The sequence below is a fragment of the Mobula birostris genome, chromosome 14 (genome assembly GCF_030028105.1).
Source record: "Mobula birostris isolate sMobBir1 chromosome 14, sMobBir1.hap1, whole genome shotgun sequence".
Taxonomy (NCBI): domain Eukaryota; kingdom Metazoa; phylum Chordata; class Chondrichthyes; order Myliobatiformes; family Myliobatidae; genus Mobula; species Mobula birostris.
The window spans coordinates 99,579,773-99,601,035 of record NC_092383.1 but is presented as its reverse complement, the minus strand read 5'-3'; the positions used below and the strand labels follow the sequence as shown (position 1 = coordinate 99,601,035).

At 52.6% G+C, this 21,263-nt stretch overlaps 2 protein-coding genes across 2 annotated transcripts in view; both read left to right on the top strand.

Moving 5' to 3' along the window:
• The window catches only part of LOC140209425 (cell adhesion molecule 3-like), a 37,020-nt gene extending 30,201 nt beyond the window's left edge, over positions 1 to 6,819 (top strand). The window contains exons 9-10 of the mRNA XM_072277672.1: positions 1,358 to 1,483; positions 5,085 to 6,819. Of these exons, the coding sequence (XP_072133773.1) occupies positions 1,358 to 1,483; positions 5,085 to 5,203 (245 nt within the window). The 3' untranslated portion in view covers positions 5,204 to 6,819. The remainder of the gene's footprint in view (positions 1 to 1,357; positions 1,484 to 5,084) is intronic.
• Positions 6,820 to 9,363: 2,544 nt separating this feature from the next.
• Positions 9,364 to 21,263, top strand: part of LOC140209424 (protein turtle homolog A-like) — a 73,970-nt gene continuing 62,070 nt past the window's right edge. Inside the window, exon 1 of the mRNA XM_072277671.1 lies at positions 9,364 to 9,634. The gene's annotated coding sequence lies outside the window, so the exon portion shown is untranslated. The remainder of the gene's footprint in view (positions 9,635 to 21,263) is intronic.

The window sequence follows — 21,263 nt, the reverse complement described above, 5'->3', positions numbered from 1 at the left end:
ACATCCCGACATTTCCAAGCGATCATCAATTTTGCCTCTCAGATTGTTTCTCAATAGTCTCCCCAATCTTGCACTCAGTGTCAGTAAGGCCAAGGAATTAATTGTGGACTTCAGGGAGAGGAAGCAGGAGGGCACACACCTGTCCTCATTGATTGATCAGTAGTGGAAAGGGTAAACAGTTTCAAATCCCTGGCCGTCAACATCTCAAGGGAAGAAGGCACTCCACTGGCAAAACTTCATTAGGAGTTTGAGGAGATCTGGTATCTCCTCCAATTTCCCACAAATGTCTCCAGGTTATTTGGTCAGAATGTTCTCCACAGTACATCCGTAGAAATTTGCTGGAGTGTTTGGTGACGAGTGTTTGGTGACAAACCAAATCTCCTCAATCCCTGGACAAAATATAGTGACGGTCGCGCCTTCATCTTTGCATTGATATGTTGAACCCAGAAAAAATCCTTTGAGATGTTGATGCCTAAAAACTTGAATCTGCACACCCTTTCTGCTGTGGACCCCGCAATGAGGACTAGTGTGTGTTCTCCCAACTTCCCTTTTCTGAAGTTCCTTGGTCTTACTGACATCGAATACAAGGCTGTTGCTGTATCCTCACTCAATCAACCAACCCAGATCATTCATGACTGCCTCCTTGTTACCATCTGTGATTCTGCCAACAACAGTGGTGTCATTGGCGAATTGATGGATGGAGTTTGTGCTTAGCCACAGTCATGAGATAGTCATTACAGTTCCAGGTTTGAGGATGCAACAGAGCAAATGTGATTCTTGGACTGGGGCAGAGACCAAATGTTTGCAGTTGAGACGGAGAGTCCATAAATGAGATGACATGGCAGAAGTTCAAGAGGGAGGGTGAGTGAGGGACAGATAGGGTAAGAGTGGTCCCAGAGTACGAAGACGGAGGCAGGGTAGAGGAGAGTCTGGGATTGAGTTTATACCGCGGAGACAGTTTACAGGTGAGGATGGGAATTGGTGGGGTCTGGTTACACCCAGGGTCCTGGCACCCTTACCTCCTATCCGCAGGGAGAGGATGCACGTGTGCCCACACGCAGGGACGGAGCCTGAGTAACATGGGACAGGCAGTAGGGAGGGCTCTGATATGAAGAACGGGTGGGGGTGAAGTGAGGGAGTGCTGCATTGTGTGAGGGTCAGTGAAGGAGCACCACGATCTGGAAGGGGTGGTGAGGAAGGGCCAGTTGTGGAGGGTTGGTGAAGGAATGCCACAATTTTGATACTAATTTGGAGTTCCTAAATTTGTGAGAGCTCTGTGCTCTGATTCCTGTTTCTGCAACTTCTCTATTTCTCCCTCTCCCCCTGTTTGCTCTCTCTCTCTCTCTCTCTCCACCAGATCCTCTTTCACAGGTCACCCAGTCGAGCATTGACCACGCTGTCATCGGTGGGATTGTGGCCGTCATTGTCTTCATCGTACTGTGTCTCTTCATCGTTCTGGTCCGCTATCTGATCAGACACAAGGGTAAAATACTCCCTCCCCAAAACCCCACCCAATCTCTGTAAGCCCCTCCTCTTTCTGTCTCTGTAACCCCTTCCAGCCACTACACCCATCCCTGTCTCTGTAACCCATCCCTCCCCCAGGGTCCTATATCATCCTGTCTCTGTAAACCCTACCAACCCCTGAAATCCTCTCTGAATCTGTAACCTCCCCCTCCTCCAATACCAACACCCCTCCCTGTGTCTATAACCCTCTCCAGCCCCCACACCCCACTGTCTCTGTGAGACTGTCCACCCCCTAGACCCCTTCTTGTCTCTATAATCTCCTCTGGCCTCTAAACTCCTCCCTGTCTCTGTAACCTCTTCCAGCCCTGCACCCCTCTCTAAATCTGTAACCCCTCTGATCCCTACACCCCTCCCTGTCTCTGTAACCCCCTCCAGTCCCAACACCCCTCCCTGTCTCTGTAACCCCCTCCAATCCCTACACCCCTCCCTGTCTCTGTAACCTCCTCGCCCCTACACCCCTCCCTGTCTCTGTAACCCCCTCAGATCCCTACACCCCTCCCTGTCTCTGTAACCCCCTCCAGCCCCTACGCCCTCCCTGTCTCTGTAACCCCCTCCAGTCCCAACACCCCTCCCTGTCTCTGTAACCCCTCTAACCCCTACACCCCTCCCTGTCTCTGTAACTCCCTCCAGTCCCTACACCCCTCCCTGTTTCTGTAAAACCCTCTGGCCCCTACACCCCTCCCTGTCTATTAGAATACATTTACCCCCCTCTGAATGGATTTCCTTGCCCCCTCCTGCAAATGCCATAGATGTCCTCCTTCTGCCATGCCAGCATGAAAACGTTACCAGGCCGTGGGTGTCCATGTTGCACGGGGCCTAATCTCTGCATTTCCTTCGATAAACTGGCCTCTCTCCATTGCCCATCACCCCCGCTGGCTCACTGGCTCACTGGCTCACTGGCTCACTGCCCTCATTCATGTTGAACTGACAGTGGCTTGTGATCTGGAGAGCCTTATCTACATTAAATGTGGAGAGGGAGCATCACTGTCTCCCCCCCCCCACCTCTGGCCCTGTGCACGTCCAGGCTCGGGACTCCCTGCATCTCTCAGCCCAGCCCTGGCCCAGTTATGAAATCCACCTTCACTCTACCCTTGATGTTCAAGGATTTTAGGAATGGGGAAAGCTTCTGAAGTCTTGCCCAGATAGAAGGCTGCATTTGGGCCTGGCCCCAGCAAGTGACTGGTCTCGTCAGGCCTTCCTGCAAACGCAGGCCGAGTTAATGAGAGGGGCTGAGCAGTCTGGCCCCCAACTCCGCAGAACTTGACTCTGGTCTCCCACCTGCAACAGGACGTAAGTAATGAACAGGAATTGGCCATTTGGCCCATCAATCCAATGCCCACCATTAAAAAATTTGTGGCCATTGACTCAGCTCCACCTACCTGGTGTTTCTCCAAAAACCTTAATTCCATAGAAACTTAGAAACAGAGAAAACCTACAGTACAATACAGACCCTTCGCCCACAAAGCTGTGCCGAACATGTCCTTACCTTAGAAATTACTAGGCTTACCCATAGCCCTCTACTTTTCTGAGCTCCATGTACCTATCCAAAAGTCTCGTAAAAGACCCTATCGTATCCGCTTCCACCACCATTGCCAGCAGCCCATTCCATGCACTCACCACTCTCTGCATAAAAAACTTACCCCTGACATCTCCTCTGTAGCTGCCCCCAACACCTTAAACTGGTGTCCTTTTGTGGTAACCATTTCAGTCCTGGGAAAAAGCCTCTGACTATCTACACGATCAATGCCTCTCATTGTCTTGTACACCTCTGTCAGGTCACCTCTCATCCTCCATCGCTCCAAGGAGAAAAAGCCAAGTTCACTCAACCTATTCTCATAAGAAATGCTCCCCAATCCAGGCAACATCGTTGTAAATCTCCTCTTCACCCTTTCTATGGTTTCCACATCCTTCCTGTAGTGAGACAACCAGAAATGAGCACGGGGGTCTGACCAGGGTCCTATATAGCTGCAACATTACTTTTCGGCTCTTAAACTCAGTCCCACGATTGATGAAGACCAATACACCATATGCTTTCTTAACCACAGAGTTAACCTGCATAGCAGCTTTGAGTGTCCTATGGACTCAGACCCCAAGATCCCTCTGATCCTCCACACTGCCAAGAGTCTTATCATTAATGCTGTATTCTGCCATCATATTTGACCTACCAAAATGAACCACTTCACACTTATCTGGGTTAAACTCCATCTGCCATTTCCCAGCCCAGTTTTGCATCCTATCAATGTCCCATTGTAACCTCTGACAGTCCTCCACACTGTCCACAACACCCCCAGCCTTTGTGTCGTCAGCAAATTTACTAACCCATGTCTCCATTTCCTCATCCAGGTCATTTATAAAAGTCACGAAGAGTAGGGGTCCCAGAGCAGATCCCTGAGGCACACCACTGGTGACCGGCCTCCAAGCAGAATATGACCTGTCTACAACCACTCTTTGCCTTCTGTGGGCAAGCCAATTCTGGATCCACAAAGCAATGTCCCCTTTGATCCCATGCCTCCCTACTTTCTCAATAAGCCTTGCATGGGATACCTTGTCAAATGCCTTGCTGAAATCTATATACTCTACATCTATGGTTCTATCTTCATCAATGTGTTTAGTCACATCCTCAAAAAATTCATTCAGGCTCGTAAGGCACGACCTGCCTTTGACAAAGCCATGCTGACTATTCCTAATCATATTATGCCTCTTCAAATGTTCATAAATCCTGCCTCTCAGGATCTTCTCCATCAATTTACCAACCACTGAAGTAAGACTCACTGGTCTATAATTTCCTGGACTATCTTTACTCCCTTTCTTGAATAATGGAACAACATCTGCAACTCTCCAATCCTCCGGAACCTCTCCCATCCCCATTGATGCAAAGATCATCGCCAGAGGCTCAGCAATGTCCTCCCTCGCCTCCCACAGTAGCCTGGGGTACATCTCATCCGGTCCCCGTGACTTATCCAACCTGATGCTTTCCAAACGCTCCAGCACATCCTCTTTCTTAATATCTACATGCTCAAGCTTTTCAGTCCACTGCAAGTCATCCCTACAATCGCCAAGATCCTTTTCCTTAGTGAATACTGAAGCAAGTTATTCATTAAGTACCTCTGCTATCTCCTCTGGTTCCATACACACTTTTCCACTGTCTCACTTGATTGGTCCTATTCTCTCATGTCTTTCCTCTTGCTCTTCACATACTTGTAGAATGCCTTGCAGTGCAAAAATCTATCCATGTTTTATATCTATTTAATGAGGTACCGTAGCCTCTACTGCTTCCCTTGGCAGAGAATTTCTCAGATGTACTACCCTCTGAGGAAAGCAGTTCCTTCTCATCAACATCCTAGATCTTAAGTCTATGTCCCTTATTCCTCGTCTCAAATACTTACCCCCCCTCATAAATTTATATTGTTATTCTGAGTTCCAGACCCAGGCAGTGCCGTCTCTGCTCATAGGCTAAACCCTGTATCTCCAGAATGAAGCTCTTAAGCCTCTTCCACACTGCTTCGAAAGCCAGTGTAGAACCGACTCCCATCCTAACACACAACCCCTCTCCCCCACAGGCACCTACCTGACTCACGAGGCCAAGGGCTTGGATGATGCTCCAGATGCTGACACAGCCATCATTAACGCGGAGGTGGGTCACTCCAGCTCGGAGGAGAAGAAGGAGTATTTCATTTAGTGCAGGAGCGAGGGGGAGAGAGAGCACGGGAGAGAAGAGAAGTGAAGGGTCCCGGCGGTTGAGAAGGAGATGGGAGCACCTTGGTCCACTGCCGGTGAGAGTGGATGGCTCCTGCTCCTGCACAAGCACCACCAGAGTTTGCTCAAACTTATGCCTAGCGTGCAGCCTGATTATAACTTACTGTCGTAAACACGATCGCTGTTAAGTCTAGTTATTGGTTTAATATCCTTCTGTTCAAAGATTTATTTGTGAGAAAACAGGAGGAACAGAGGGGAGGGGTAGGGAAAGAAGGCAGGCCAGTAAATTCTGATGGGTACGGGGACCAGACATCATGGGCAATGTCCATCCTCGCCTGGGTTTTTTCAAGATTATTCCTCCAAATAATGCCCTGGAAGTGTGTGATGGGACAATGTAGAGGAAGCTTCACTCTGTGTCTGACCTGTACCCTGGGAGTGTGTGATGGGACAGTGTAGAGGGAGTTTCACTCTATGTCTGACCCGTGTCCTGGGAGTGTGTGATAGGACAGTGTAGAGGGAGTTTCACTCTGTGTCTGACCCATTCCCTGGGAGTGTGAGATGGGTCAGTGTAGAGGGAGCTTCACTCTGTGTCTGACACGTGTCCTGGAGGTGTGTGATGGGACAGTGTAGAGGGAGCTTCACTCTGTGTCTGACCCGTGTACTGGGAGTGTGTGATGGGACAGTGTAGAGGGAGCTTCACTCTGTGTCTGACCCGTGTCCTGGGAGTGTGTGATGGGACAGTGTAGAGGGAGTTTCACTCTGTGTCTGACCCTGGGAGTGTGTGATGGGACAGCGTAGAGGGAGTTTCACTCTGTGTCTGACCCTGGGAGTGTGCGATGGGACAGTGTAGAGGGAGTTTCACTCTGTGTCTGACCCGTGTCCTGGGAGTGTGTGATGGGACAGTGTAGAGGGAGTTTCACTCTGTGTCTGACCCGTGCCCTGGGAGTGTGTGATGGGACAGTGTCGAGGGAGTTTCACTCTGTGTCTGACCCGTGTCCTGGGAGTGTATGATGGGACAGTGTAGAGGGAGTTTCACTCTGTGTCTGACCCGTGTCCTGGGAGTGTGTGATGGGACAGTGTAGAGGGAGTTTCACTCTGTGTCTGACCTGCACAACTGCCGGCCTGTCTTGGCGACAGATATTTCCTGCATTTTGGAGTTTGGCGGCATTATCGATGTTTGCATGGTCACCCCTCAGCAGCAAGTCCTCTACCCTGGCTAAGCATTGGAAGACAGCTGCATCACTGGTCTTCCAGTTTCTCAATAGTGACCCTTTGGGCTTGATTGCAATAGGCCAAGTCTTACTACCCCTCCCAACCACACTCCTGTTCTGCAAAGTTTGATATGATTGGCTGGAATTATATACATATATGTTATAAATATATACATATAACTATGAATAATAAGTGGATGTCTACATGTGTCTTGAAAAAGCAGCACTGCAACTGGCTGGGAGTTTTCACGTGTATATTAAGCAGCGCTGTAATTGGTTGTTTGCTGTGTCTGCACTCTGCCCCACACACAGTAAGGGCAACGTGTTGTATCTGGGTTTGGTCATTGGGGGTATTGGGTGTTGTTTTTGCAAATATTTTAAATAATAAAAGGGAAAGATTTAAACCCTTCAGCGAGAGATGTGTTTTCCTTTCTGGGTTGGCACTTGAGCTGCAGGTGGTCAAGGAAAGGCACTGAGGAACGGAATAGTTGGCTCGGTCTGCAATGAGAGAGTAAGGAATCGGCAAAGGCCTGACTGCTGGAAAGTATTCCTGTTTAGAGGGAAGGAAGAGCGGGAGAGTGGGAGTGGGGCATTGATAGGAGAGGGAGGGATGGGAGAAGGGGAGGAAATGGGGTGGGCAGAATGAAGGATTGGATTGGTTTGCAAGGGAGGGGCTGGGTGGGAGGGGTTCAGGAGGGGTGGGTTTGGGGGGGTAGTGCGGTATTTGGGAGAGAGGGTCACAGGTGCAAATTGAATGCAACAAAGTTGGACTTCACCTAAACGCTAAAAAGACAGTACATGGTATTTAACTGCAACAAAGGTACTCTCAAGGCCAGAGAGAATGATACCATTAAGAAAGTCTTTGACTACAAGTACCTCAGGTCACGAATGATGAGTTCGGAGAAGGTCATAAAGATACAGAAGGCGCTGGCGTGTAGGGCTATGAACGACATGAAGGAAATCTGGAAGTTGAACCTGACCAGAGGGCTTAAAAAGAGGATTTTCATAGCAGTCATAGAGTCCATTCTCACGTACGGATGTGAGACGTGGACACTCACCAAGACTATGTGAAAGTCTCTAGATGGTTGTTATACACGAATGCTCTGGATGGCTCTCGATGTGAGCTGGCAACAGCACATGACGAACGTCGAGCTCTATAACAACCTACCGATGCTCTCCACTAAAATCGAGGCGAGAAGACTGCAACTAGCGGGGCACTGTCTACGCCACCCCGAGCTACCTGCCAGTCCACTCATCATATGGGAGCCCAAACACGGGAGGATGAACCCTGGGCACCCTCCCAAGACTATGGTCAATACGCTCCTAGAAGACAGCGGCACGGCTAATGTAGATGGACTGAACACACTGATGAGGGAGAGGGAGAAGTAGAGGGTCTGTCATCGTGCCCGACGCCAGCCCCCTAGGCCTGAGTCGACGTAGTACTAGTAGTAGTAGTAGTCATAGGTGAAGAGGGTGTAGCTTAGGGAGTAAGGAAGGTGAGAAGAGGCAAGTGTAGGGTTTGGCAAGGAAGTGCATGGGAGGGAGAGGGACATATTTGAAGCGAAGGGGTGAGAGGGAGACTGTCCTGTAGGTCCTGTGAACGGACGAGAGCAAAATCAACTGGCAGTCTTTGAGGGGAGAGGAGTAGCTTCAGAGAAACATAGACTCTCGAAGAGTTTGCTGCAGGGGTTAGGAGGCCAAGGAAGAGAGAGAGAGGCTCCCATCTAGTGCTGGTGCCTCAACAGAGGTTGGGGGGGGGGGGGGGGGAGAGAGAGAGAGACAGAGAGACAGAGAGACTGTCTCTGAAAGGAGTCCTTGTTGGGCTCAGAGAGAGGAGTCTCAGTGAGTGGGGTCTCTGATGGGCTGTATCTAGGATGGGTTCTTCCATCTCTCTTTCTTCCTCTCCCTCTCTCTCTCCCCCCTCCCCCTTCCTCTCTTTCTCCTCCTCACTTTCTCTCCCCTCCCCCCTCCTCCTCCTCCCTCTCTCCCTTTCCATCTCTTTCTCCCCCTCCCCATCCTCCTCTGTCTCTCTCTCCCTCTCTATCCCTCCCTCTTTGCCTCAGGCTGGCCTCCAAGCCTTTGGCCTAATTTTGCCTGTAAGCTGAGGCTGTTGCCCCTGGCAACGCCAGGCAGGGCGAAGCCATGAAGGCTCATAGGCCCGTCCCCTTTTGTTACTGGCCCCTCCCATCGGCACAGAGTGAGGGGGTTGGCGGAATGAGGGACAGTGCTCTATTGTTATAGCTGGGTTGTGTGAGGAGGAAATGTGAGAGAAAGGACATCAGATTTCAATCGAGGCTTGGGGCCCTGGCAGTCTGAAGGCAGACTACAGTCTGGCTAGGAACTCTCACTGCCAGTCCAGTCACCACAGGTACTGGAGGGGCACAGGGCTCTAGCGCACAGGACAGGCAGAGGGAGAGAGGCCCAGACCGAGAGGGACGGGGTTGTGTTGGGAAAGAGAGAGAGAGAGAGCCAAGAAAGAAAAGTGTGAGAGAGGGCCAGGGAGGGAGAGGAGAGAGCACAGGCAGTGAGGTATAGGGACAGAGAGAGAGAGAGAGAGAGGGGAGAAAGAGTCAGAGGGCACAGAAATAGTGAGGGAGATGGGGACAAAGAAAGAAAGTGCAGGAGACTGGCTCAGGGAGAGAGGAGGAAAGAGAAAAAGAGTGGACAGAGAAAGAGAGAGAAGGAGAGAACATGTGAGAAAGGGTGTGAGGCAGAGGCAGACGGATAGAGAGTGAGAAAGAGACAAAAGGCAGAGGAGATTTTGTATTTGGAGTTTCTTGGTACAAGAAAGTGGGATGGGAAAGGAGAGTGGGTAAGCAGAGGGAGTGACAATAGTGATCTAAAGTGGTTTAAGGAGAGGCATCTAGGACAGGGTGAGGGAGGGGATTTAGTAGAGAGGGGAACAGAGACAGAGGAGGAGCAAGATGGGGAGTGTGGTGAGGGGACTGTCTGGGACTGTCGCAGACTAACCGCAGATGGGGATTTAAGAGCCCAGTTTGGAACGATGGAGGGCCTCCAACCCAGGGAATGGTGCATCCAGCCGGTGACTCAAGGGATCAGCCTGTCCACATTCTGTCCTCAACCCCACAAGTATTAGCCCACTACCTCAGGCCTTCCCTCCTCTGCCAACAGTGAAATGACGTGCAGCCGTCTCATCTGCTTTGTCCTTGCAGCGTTCTGCACACTGTCCGTCTCTTCTGCAGGTAGGAGCAGCTCGGGTCAATCCGTGGGGTTGGTTGGACTAGTGGAGAGAAACAATGGGGGACGGGAGACAGGGTGTGACGAGGGTGGGACAGGGTCAGGGGAGACAGTAAGGAAACAAGACCTTCGACCCAACTGAGCCATGCCAACCAAATTTCCTATCAAACGAGTACTATGTGCCCATGTTTCATCCATTGATAAACATTTCTCATCCAAGTATCTTTTAAATGTTGTTAGTGCTCTTGCTTCAATCACTCCCTCTGGCAGCTCATTCCAGATACTGACCAACCTGTGTACAAGAAGGGCCAGAGCCACATCTACTTTCTGAGGAGACTGAGGTCCTTTGGAGCATGCAAGCCTCTCCTTCACATGTTCTACCAGTCTGTTGTCGCTAGTACAATCTTCTATGCGGTGATGTGCTGGGCCAATGGCATTGACACGGGTGATGCCAGCAGGCTCAATAAACTGATTAGAAAGTCTGGCTCTGCTTTTGGAATCAAAATGGACACCCTATAGGCTGGAATATAACAAAGGACCCTACTGAAAATCCTGGCAATTCTAGACAATGTTTTTCACCCTCTGCATGCTGCCTCAGCTGAGCAGAGGTGCACTATTAATAATAGACTAAGGCAACTATGCACCATATGAGGTTATTCTTACCCTCAGCTATTCAGCTCTATAATGAGTCAACCTATCGCCAGGGAAGTGATGACCCCCTCCTGTTAGACTATTTGAGGTAACTTACTGTGTATTCTCTCTTACTTCTCTAATAATATTTGTATATTTGTATGTCTGTGCACCTGCAATGCTACTGTGACACTGTAATTTCATTTGGGATCAATATAGTGTCTATCTATCTAATCTTTGGGTGAAAAACTTGTCTCTAAACTTACTATAAATTCTCTGCCTGATCACCGTAATCCTCTGCCCTCTGGCTCATCATTCTCAAGCCCTGGAAAAAAAATTGTGTGCATTCACCCCATCGATGCCCTTTGATATTTTACACATTTTATAGGATAAATCTTAGTCTCCGATTTTCCAATAAAAACACTCGCATCCTGCTCAAGCTCTCTCCATAACACAGGCCACTGAGTCCCAGGAAAACGCTGGTTCATCTCAACGGCAACACTTTTCAGCTTAATGTCATCTTTCCTAAAGCAGGTAATATATATACGGGAAAAGTACTCCATCCAGATCACTCCCACATCCCCAACTATATCATCCCATCATATCTACATCAACCCAACAACCCATCACAACTACATCACACCCTTGTCCCCATCTACACCACCCGTCACATCCACATCACTCCCATGTCCCCACTTACACCATCACATCACATCCACGTCATCCCACATCTCCATTGATAGCGGCACATCACTCCCACTTATCCCATTGACACCGTCCCATCACATCCACATCACTCCCACTTATCCCATTGACACCGTCCCATCACATCCACATCACTCCCACTTATCCCATTGACACCGTCCCATCACATCCACATCACTCCCACTTATCCCATTGACACCGTCCCATCACATCCGCATCACTCCCACTTATCCCATTGACACCGTCCCATCACATCCACATCACTCCCACTTATCCCATTGACACCGTCCCATCACATCCGCATCACTCCCACTTATCCCATTGACACCGTCCCATCACATCCACATCACTCCCACTTATCCCATTGACACCGTCCCATCACATCCGCATCACTCCCACTTATCCCATTGACACCGTCCCATCACATCCACATCACTCCCACTTATCCCATTGACACCGTCCCATCACATCCACATCACTCCCACTTATCCCATTGACACCGTCCCATCACATCCACATCACTCCCACTTATCCCATTGACACCGTCCCATCACATCCGCATCACTCCCATTTATCCCATTGACACCGTCCCATCACATCCACATCACTCCCACTTATCCCATTGACACCGTCCCATCACATCCGCATCACTCCCACTTATCCCATTGACACCGTCCCATCACATCCACATCACTCCCACTTATCCCATTGACACCGTCCCATCACATCCGCATCACTCCCACTTATCCCATTGACACCGTCCCATCACATCCGCATCACTCCCACTTATCCCATTGACACCGTCCCATCACATCCGCATCACTCCCACTTATCCCATTGACACCGTCCCATCACATCCGCATCACTCCCACTTATCCCATTGACACCGTCCCATCACATCCGCATCACTCCCACTTATCCCATTGACACCGTCCCATCACATCCACATCACTCCCACTTATCCCATTGACACCGTCCCATCACATCCACATCACTCCCACTTATCCCATTGACACCGTCCCATCACATCCACATCACTCCCACTTATCCCATTGACACCGTCCCATCACATCCACATCACTCCCACTTATCCCATTGACACCGTCCCATCACATCCACATCACTCCCACTTATCCCATTGACACCGTCCCATCACATCCACATCACTCCCACTTATCCCATTGACACCGTCCCATCACATCCACATCACTCCCACTTATCCCATTGACACCGTCCCATCACATCCACATCACTCCCACTTATCCCATTGACACCGTCCCATCACATCCACATCACTCCCACTTATCCCATTGACACCGTCCCATCACATCCACATCACTCCCACTTATCCCATTGACACCGTCCCATCACATCCACATCACTCCCACTTATCCCATTGACACCGTCCCATCACATCCACATCACTCCCACTTATCCCATTGACACCGTCCCATCACATCCACATCACTCCCACTTATCCCATTGACACCGTCCCATCACATCCACATCACTCCCACTTATCCCATTGACACCGTCCCATCACATCCACATCACTCCCACTTATCCCATTGACACCGTCCCATCACATCCACATCACTCCCACTTATCCCATTGACACCGACCCATCACATCCACATCACTCCCACTTATCCCATTGACACCGTCCCATCACATCCACATCACTCCCACTTATCCCATTGACACCGTCCCATCACATCCACATCACTCCCACTTATCCCATTGACACCGTCCCATCACATCCACATCACTCCCACTTATCCCATTGACACCGTCCCATCACATCCACATCACTCCCACTTATCCCATTGACACCGTCCCATCACATCCACATCACTCCCACTTATCCCATTGACACCGTCCCATCACATCCGCATCACTCCCACTTATCCCATTGACACCGTCCCATCACATCCACATCACTCCCACTTATCCCATTGACACCGTCCCATCCCATCTGCATCACTCCCGTGTCCCTATCTAGACTGTCCCATCCCATCCACATCACTCCACTTATCCCATTGACACCGTCCCATCCCATCCACATCATCCCACTTATCCCATTGACACCGTCCCATCCCATCCACATCACTCCCATGTCCCCATTGACACCGTCCTGTCACATCCACATCACTCCCATGTCCCCATTTACACTGTCCCATCACATCCACATCACTCCCACTTATCCCATTGACACCGTCCCATCACGTCCACATCATCCCACGTCCCCATCTACACCATCCGTCACATCCACATCACTCCCACTTATCCCATTGACACCGTCCCATCACATCCACATCACTCCCACTTATCCCATTGACACCGTCCCATCACATCCACATCACTCCCACTTATCTCCATCTACACTATCCCATCCCATCCGCATCACTCCCGTGTCCCTATCTAGACTGTCCCATCCCATCCACATCACTCCCACTTATCCCATTGACACCGTCCCATCACATCCACATCACTCCCACTTATCCCATTGACACCGTCCCATCACGTCCACATCATCCCACGCCCCCATCTACACCATCCCATCACATCCACATCACTCCCATGTCCCCATTTACATTGTCCCATCACATCCATATCACTCCCACTAATCTCCATCTACACTATCCCATCCCATCCGCATCACTCCCTTGTCCCTATCTAGACTGTCCCATCCCATCCACATCACTCCCACTTATCCCATTGACACCGTCCCATCACATCCACATCACTCCCATGTCCCCATTTACATTGTCCCATCACATCCACATCACTCCCACTTATCTCCATCGACACTATCCCATCACATCCACATCACTCCCACTTATCCCATTGACACCGTCCCATCACATCCACATCACTCCCACTTATCCCATTGACACCGTCCCATCACATCCACATCACTCCCACTTATCCCATTGACACCGTCCCATCACATCCACATCACTCTCACTTATCCCATTGACACCGTCCCATCACATCCACATCACTCCCACTTATCCCATTGACACCGTCCCATCCCATCTGCATCACTCCCGTGTCCCTATCTAGACTGTCCCATCCCATCCACATCACTCCCACTTATCCCATTGACACCGTCCCATCCCATCCACATCATCCCACTTATCCCATTGACACCGTCCCATCCCATCCACATCACTCCCATGTCCCCATTGACACCGTCCTGTCACATCCACATCACTCCCATGTCCCCATTTACATTGTCCCATCACATCCATATCACTCCCACTAATCTCCATCTACACTATCCCATCCCATCCGCATCACTCCCGTGTCCCTATCTAGACTGTCCCATCCCATCCACATCACTCCCACTTATCCCATTGACACCGTCCCATCACATCCACATCACTCCCATGTCCCTATTTACATTGTCCCATCACATCCACATCACTCCCACTTATCTCCATCGACACTATCCCATCACATCCACATCACTCCCACTTATCCCATTGACACCGTCCCATCACAACCACATCACTCCCACTTATCCCATTGACACCGTCCCATCACATCCACATCACTCCCACTTATCCCATTGACACCGTCCCATCACATCCACATCACTCTCACTTATCCCATTGACACCGTCCCATCACATCCACATCACTCCCACTTATCCCATTGACACCGTCCCATCCCATCTGCATCACTCCCGTGTCCCTATCTAGACTGTCCCATCCCATCCACATCACTCCCACTTATCCCATTGACACCGTCCCATCCCATCCACATCATCCCACTTATCCCATTGACACCGTCCCATCCCATCCACATCACTCCCATGTCCCCATTGACACCGTCCTGTCACATCCACATCACTCCCATGTCCCCATTTACATTGTCCCATCACATCCACAACACTCCCACTTATCCCATTGACACCGTCCCATCACGTCCACATCATCCCACGTCCCCATCTACACCATCCGTCACATCCACATCACTCCCACTTATCCCATTGACACCGTCCCATCACATCCACATCACTCCCACTTATCCCATTGACACCGTCCCATCACATCCACATCACTCCCACTTATCTCCATCTACACTATCCCATCCCATCCGCATCACTCCCGTGTCCCTATCTAGACTGTCCCATCCCATCCACATCACTCCCACTTATCCCATTGACACCGTCCCATCACATCCACATCACTCCCACTTATCCCATTGACACCGTCCCATCACGTCCACATCATCCCACGCCCCCATCTACACCATCCCATCACATCCACATCACTCCCATGTCCCCATTTACATTGTGCCATCACATCCACATCACTCCCACTTATCTCCATCTACACTATCCCATCCCATCCGCATCACTCCCACTTATCCCATTGACACCGTCCCATCACATCCACATCACTCCCATGTCCCCATTTACATTGTCCCATCACATCCACATCACTCCCACTTATCTCCATCTACACTATCCCATCCCATCCGCATCACTCCCGTGTCCCTATCTAGACTGTCCCATCCCATCCACATCACTCCCACTTATCCCATTGACACCGTCCCATCACATCCACATCACTCCCACTTATCCCATTGACACCGTCCCATCACATCCACATCACTCCCACTTATCTCCATCTACACTATCCCATCCCATCCGCATCACTCCCACTTATCCCATTGACACCGTCCCATCACATCTACATCACTCCCATATCCCCATCTACACCATCCGTCACATCCACGTCACTCCCACTTATCTCCATCGAACACCGTTCAACACCATCCCATCACATCCACATCACTCCCACGTCATCATTGACACCGTCCTGTCACATCCACATCACTCCCACTTATCTCCATCGACACTATCCCATCCCATCCGCATCACTCCCGTGTCCTTATCTAGACTGTCCCATCCCATCCACATCACTCCCACTTATCCCATTGACACCGTCCCATCACATCCACATCACTCCCACTTATCCCATTGACACCGTCCCATCACGTCCACATCATCCCACGCCCCCATCTACACCATCCCATCACATCCACATCACTCCCATGTCCCCATTTACATTGTCCCATCACATCCACATCACTCCCACTTATCTCCATCTACACTATCCCATCACATCCACATCACTCCCATGTCCCCATTTACATTGTCCCATCACATCCACATCACTCCCACTTATCCCATTGACACCGTCCCATCACGTCCACATCATCCCACGTCCCCATCTACACCATCCATCACATCCACATCACTCCCACTTATCCCATTGACACCGTCCCATCACATCCACATCACTCCCACTTATCCCATTGACACCGTCCCATCACATCCACATCACTCCCACTTATCTCCATCTACACTATCCCATCCCATCCGCATCACTCCCGTGTCCCTATCTAGACTGTCCCATCCCATCCACATCACTCCCACTTATCCCATTGACACCGTCCCATCACATCCACATCACTCCCACTTATCCCATTGACACCGTCCCATCACATCCACATCACTCCCACTTATCTCCATCGACGCCGGCACATCACTCCCACATCCACATCACACCGTCACATCACATCCACATCACACCCACTTATCCCATTGACACCGTCACATCACATCCACATCCCCATCAACATGGATCCCAACTGAACCCTCATTTCTTCATGCTCCTTGATGTTTTTGGACTATGCTGAAGTCAAGTGAAGTTTATTTTCATTTAACTATGTTCATGTATATAATGTATATAGAAATGAAACATTTGTTGAAACCAGGGTGTAAAACACATAACAGAAATCACACACGATAACTTACGAAGGTAAGGATAAAATCTACAGATGAATCACACATAAACAACAAACTGAAGTGATTAAATAGTAAATATTATAAGAATCAGAATAGATTAAGCAGTGAAACTTCAAGTACGATGCAGCAGGGAGTTCAGAAGCCTAGTGGCCTGGGGAAGAAACTGTTTCTCATCCTGACCGTTCCTGCTTTTATGCATTGGAGTCTCCTGCCTGATGATAGAAAGTCAAAGGGATGCTGGATGGATGGGTGGGATCCTTAATAATACTAAGGGCCCTGCGTAAGCAGCGCTCCTGATAAATATCCCTGATGGATGGTAGGGAGACCCCTATGATCCTCTCAGCTGTTCTCATAGTCTGTTATAGAGACTGCTGGTCCAATGCTCCACTGATCCCATACCAGCTGGAGATGCAACTTCACGCAATGGTCCCTGAAACATTGCCAAAAATCAGCTCATTCCAACTGTCCTCTCCATATCTAAGTACTCCCCATTGACAGCATCCCACCACAGACACAGTTTCTGACATGAGGACCCTACCAACCTGGGCCAATGGGGCCTGAAACAGACATGTCCCAACCATCAACGTGGGCCAGTGGGGTGTCACAGACAGGTTCCAGCCACCAACCTGGGCCAGTGGGGCCTGTCACAGACAGGTTCCAGCCACCAACCTGGGCCAGTGCGGCCTGTCACAGACAGGTTCCAGCCACCAACCTGGGCCAGTGGGGTGTCACAGACATGTCCCAGCCACCAACCTGGGCCAGTGGGGTGTCACAGACAGGTTCCAGCCACCAACCTGGGCCAGTGGGGTGTCACAGACAGGTTCCAGCCACCAACCTGGGCCAGTGGGGCCTGTCACAGACAGGTTCCAGCCACCAACCTGGGCCAGTCGGGCCTGTCACAGACATGTCCCAGCCACAAACCTGGGCCAGTGGGGTGTCACAGACAGGTTCCAGCCACCAACCTGGGCCAGTCGGGCCTGTCACAGACATGTCCCAGCCACAAACCTGGGCCAGTGGGGTGTCACAGACAGGTTCCAGCCACCAACCTGGGCCAGTGGAGTGTCACAGACAGGTTCCAGCCACCACCCTGGGCCAGTGGGGTGTCACAGACAGGTTCCAGCCACCAACCTGGGCCAGTGGGGTGTCACAGACAGGTCCCAGCCACAAACCTGGGCCAGTGGGGCCTGTCACAGACAGGTTCCAGCCACCAACCTGGGCCAGTGGGGTGTCACAGACAGGTTCCAGCCACCAACCTGGGCCAGTGGGGCCTGTCACAGACAGGTTCCAGCCACCAGCCTGGGCCAGTGGGGTGTCACAGACAGGTCCCAGCCACAAACCTGGGCCAGTGGGGTGTCACAGACAGGTTCCAGCCACCAAGCTGGCCCAGTGGGGCCTGTCAGAGACAGGTTCCAGCCACCAACCTGGGCCAGTGGGGCCTGTCACAGACAGGTTCCAGCCACCAACCTGGCTCAGTGGGGCCTGTCAGAGACAGGTTCCAGCCACCAACCTGGGCCAGTGGGGTGTCACAGACAGGTTCCAGCCACCAACCTGGCCCAGTGGGGCCTGTCAGAAACAGGTTCCAGCCACCAACCTGGGCCAGTGGGGCCTGTCAGAAACAGGTTCCAGCCACCAACCTGGGCCAGTGGAGTGTCACAGACAGGTCCCAGCCACCAACCTGGGCCAGTGGGGCTTGTCACAGACAGGTTCCAGCCACCAACCTGGGCCAGTCGGGCCTGTCACAGACAGGTCCTAGCCACCAACCTGGGCCAGTGGGGCCTGTCACAGACAGGTTCCAGCCACCAACCTGGGCCAGTGGGGTGTCACAGACAGGTTCCAGCCACCAACCTGGGCCAGTGGGGCCTGTCACAGACAGGTTCCAGCCACCAACCTGGGCCAGTGGGGTGTCACAGACAGGTCCCAGCCACCAACCTGGGCCAGTGAGGCCTGTCACAGACAGGTTCCAGCCACCAACCTGGGCCAGTGGGGCCTGTCACAGACAGGTTCCAGCCACCAACCTGGCCCAGTGGGGCTGTCACAGACAGGTCCCAGCCACCAACCTGGGCCAGTGGGGTGTCACAGACAGGTTCCAGCCACCAACCTGGGCCAGTGGGGTGTCACAGACAGGTCCCAGCCACCAACCTGGGCCAGTGGGGCCTGTCACAGACATGTCCCAGCCACAAACCTGGGCCAGTGGGGCCTGTCACAGACAGGTTCCAGCCACCAACCTGGGCCAGTGGGGTGTCACAGACAGGTTCCAGCCACCAACCTGGGCCAGTGGGGCCTGTCACAGACAGGTTCCAGACACCAGCCTGGGCCAGTGGGGTGTCACAGACAGGTCCCAGCCACAAACCTGGGCCAGTGGGGTGTCACAGACAGGTTCCAGCCACCAAGCTGGCCCAGTGGGGCCTGTCAGAGACAGGTTCCAGCCACCAACCTGGGCCAGTGGGGCCTGTCACAGACAGGTTCCAGCCACCAACCTGGCTCAGTGGGGCCTGTCAGAGACAGGTTCCAGCCACCAACCTGGGCCAGTGGGGTGTCACAGACAGGTTCCAGCCACCAACCTGGCCCAGTGGGGCCTGTCAGAGACAGGTTCCAGCCACCAACCTGGGCCAGTGGGGCCTGTCAGAAACAGGTTCCAGCCACCAACCTGGGCCAGTGGGGCCTGTCACAGACAGGTTCCAGCCACCAACCTGGGCCAGTGGGGCTTGTCACAGACAGGTTCCAGCCACCAACCTGGGCCAGTCGGGCCTGTCACAGACAGGTTCCAGCCACCAACCTGGGCCAGTCGGGCCTGTCACAGACAGGTCCTAGCCACCAACCTGGGCCAGTGGGGCCGGTCACAGACAGGTTCCAGCCACCAACCTGGGCCAGTGGGGTGTCACAGACAGGTTCCAGCCACCAACCTGGGCCAGTGGGGCCTGTCACAGACAGGTTCCAGCCACCAACCTGGGCCAGTGGGGTGTCACAGACAGGTCCCAGCCACCAACCTGGGCCAGTGAGGCCTGTCACAGACAGGTTCCAGCCACCAACCTGGGCCAGTGGGGCCTGTCACAGACAGGTTCCAGCCACCAACCTGGCCCAGTGGGGCTGTCACAGACAGGTCCCAGCCACCAACCTGGGCCAGTGGGGTGTCACAGACAGGTTCCAGCCACCAACCTGGGCCAGTGGGGTGTCACAGACAGGTTCCAGCCACCAACCTGGGCCAGTGGGGTGTCACAGACAGGTTCCAGCCACCAACCTGGGCCAGTGGGGCCTGTCACAGACAGGTTCCAGCCACCAACCTGGGCCAGTGGGGCCTGTCACAGACAGGTTCCAGCCACCAACCTGGGCCGGTGCGGTGTCACAGACAGGTTCCAGCCACCAACCTGGGCCAGTCGGGCCTGTCACAGACATGTCCCAGCCACAAACCTGGGCCAGTGGGGTGTCACAGACAGGTTCCAGCCACCAACCTTGGCCAGTCGGGCCTGTCACAGAGATGTCCCAGCCACAAACCTGGGCCAGTGGGGTGTCACAGACAGGTTCCAGCCACCAACCTGGGCCAGTGGAGTGTCACAGACAGGTTCCAGCCACCACCCTGGGCCAGTGGGGTGTCACAGACAGGTTCCAGCCACCAACCTGGGCCAGTGGGGTGTCACAGACAGGTCCCAGCCACCAACCTGGGCCAGTGGGGCCTGTCACAGACATGTCCCAGCCACAAACCTGGGCCAGTGGGGCCTGTCACAGACAGGTTCCAGCCACCAACCTGGGCCAGTGGGGTGTCACAGACAGGTTCCAGCCATCAACCTGCGCCAGTGGGGCCTGTCACAGACAGGTTCCAGCCACCAGCCTGGGCCAGTGGGGTGTCACAGACAGGTCCCAGCCACAAACCTGGGCCAGTGGGGTGTCACAGACAGGTTCCAGCCACCAAGCTGGCCCAGTGGGGCCTGTCAGAGACAGGTTCCAGCCACCAACCTGGGCCAGTGGGGCCTGTCACAGACAGGTTCCAGCCACCAACCTGGCTCAGTGGGGCCTGTCAGAGACAGGTTCCAGCCACCAACCTGGGCCAGTGGGGTGTCACAGACAGGTTCCAGCCACCAACCTGGCCCAGTGGGGCCTGTCAGAGAAAGGTTCCAGCCACCAACCTGGGCCAGTGGGGCCTGTCACAGACCGGTTCCAGCCACCAACCTGGGCCAGTGGGGCCTGTCACAGACAGGTTCCAGCCACCAACCTGGGCCAGTGAGGCCTGTCACAGACAGGTCCCAGCCACCAACCTGGGCCAGTGGGGCTTGTCACAGACAGGTTCCAGCCACCAACCTGGGCCAGTCGGGCCTGTCACAGACAGGTTCCAGCCACCAACCTGGGCCAGTGGGGTGTCACAGACAGGTTCCAGCCACCAACCTGGGCCAGTGGGGTGTCACAGACAGGTCCCAGCCACCAATCTGGCCCAGTGGGGCTGTCACAGACAGGTCCCAGCCACCAACCTGGGCCAGTGGGGT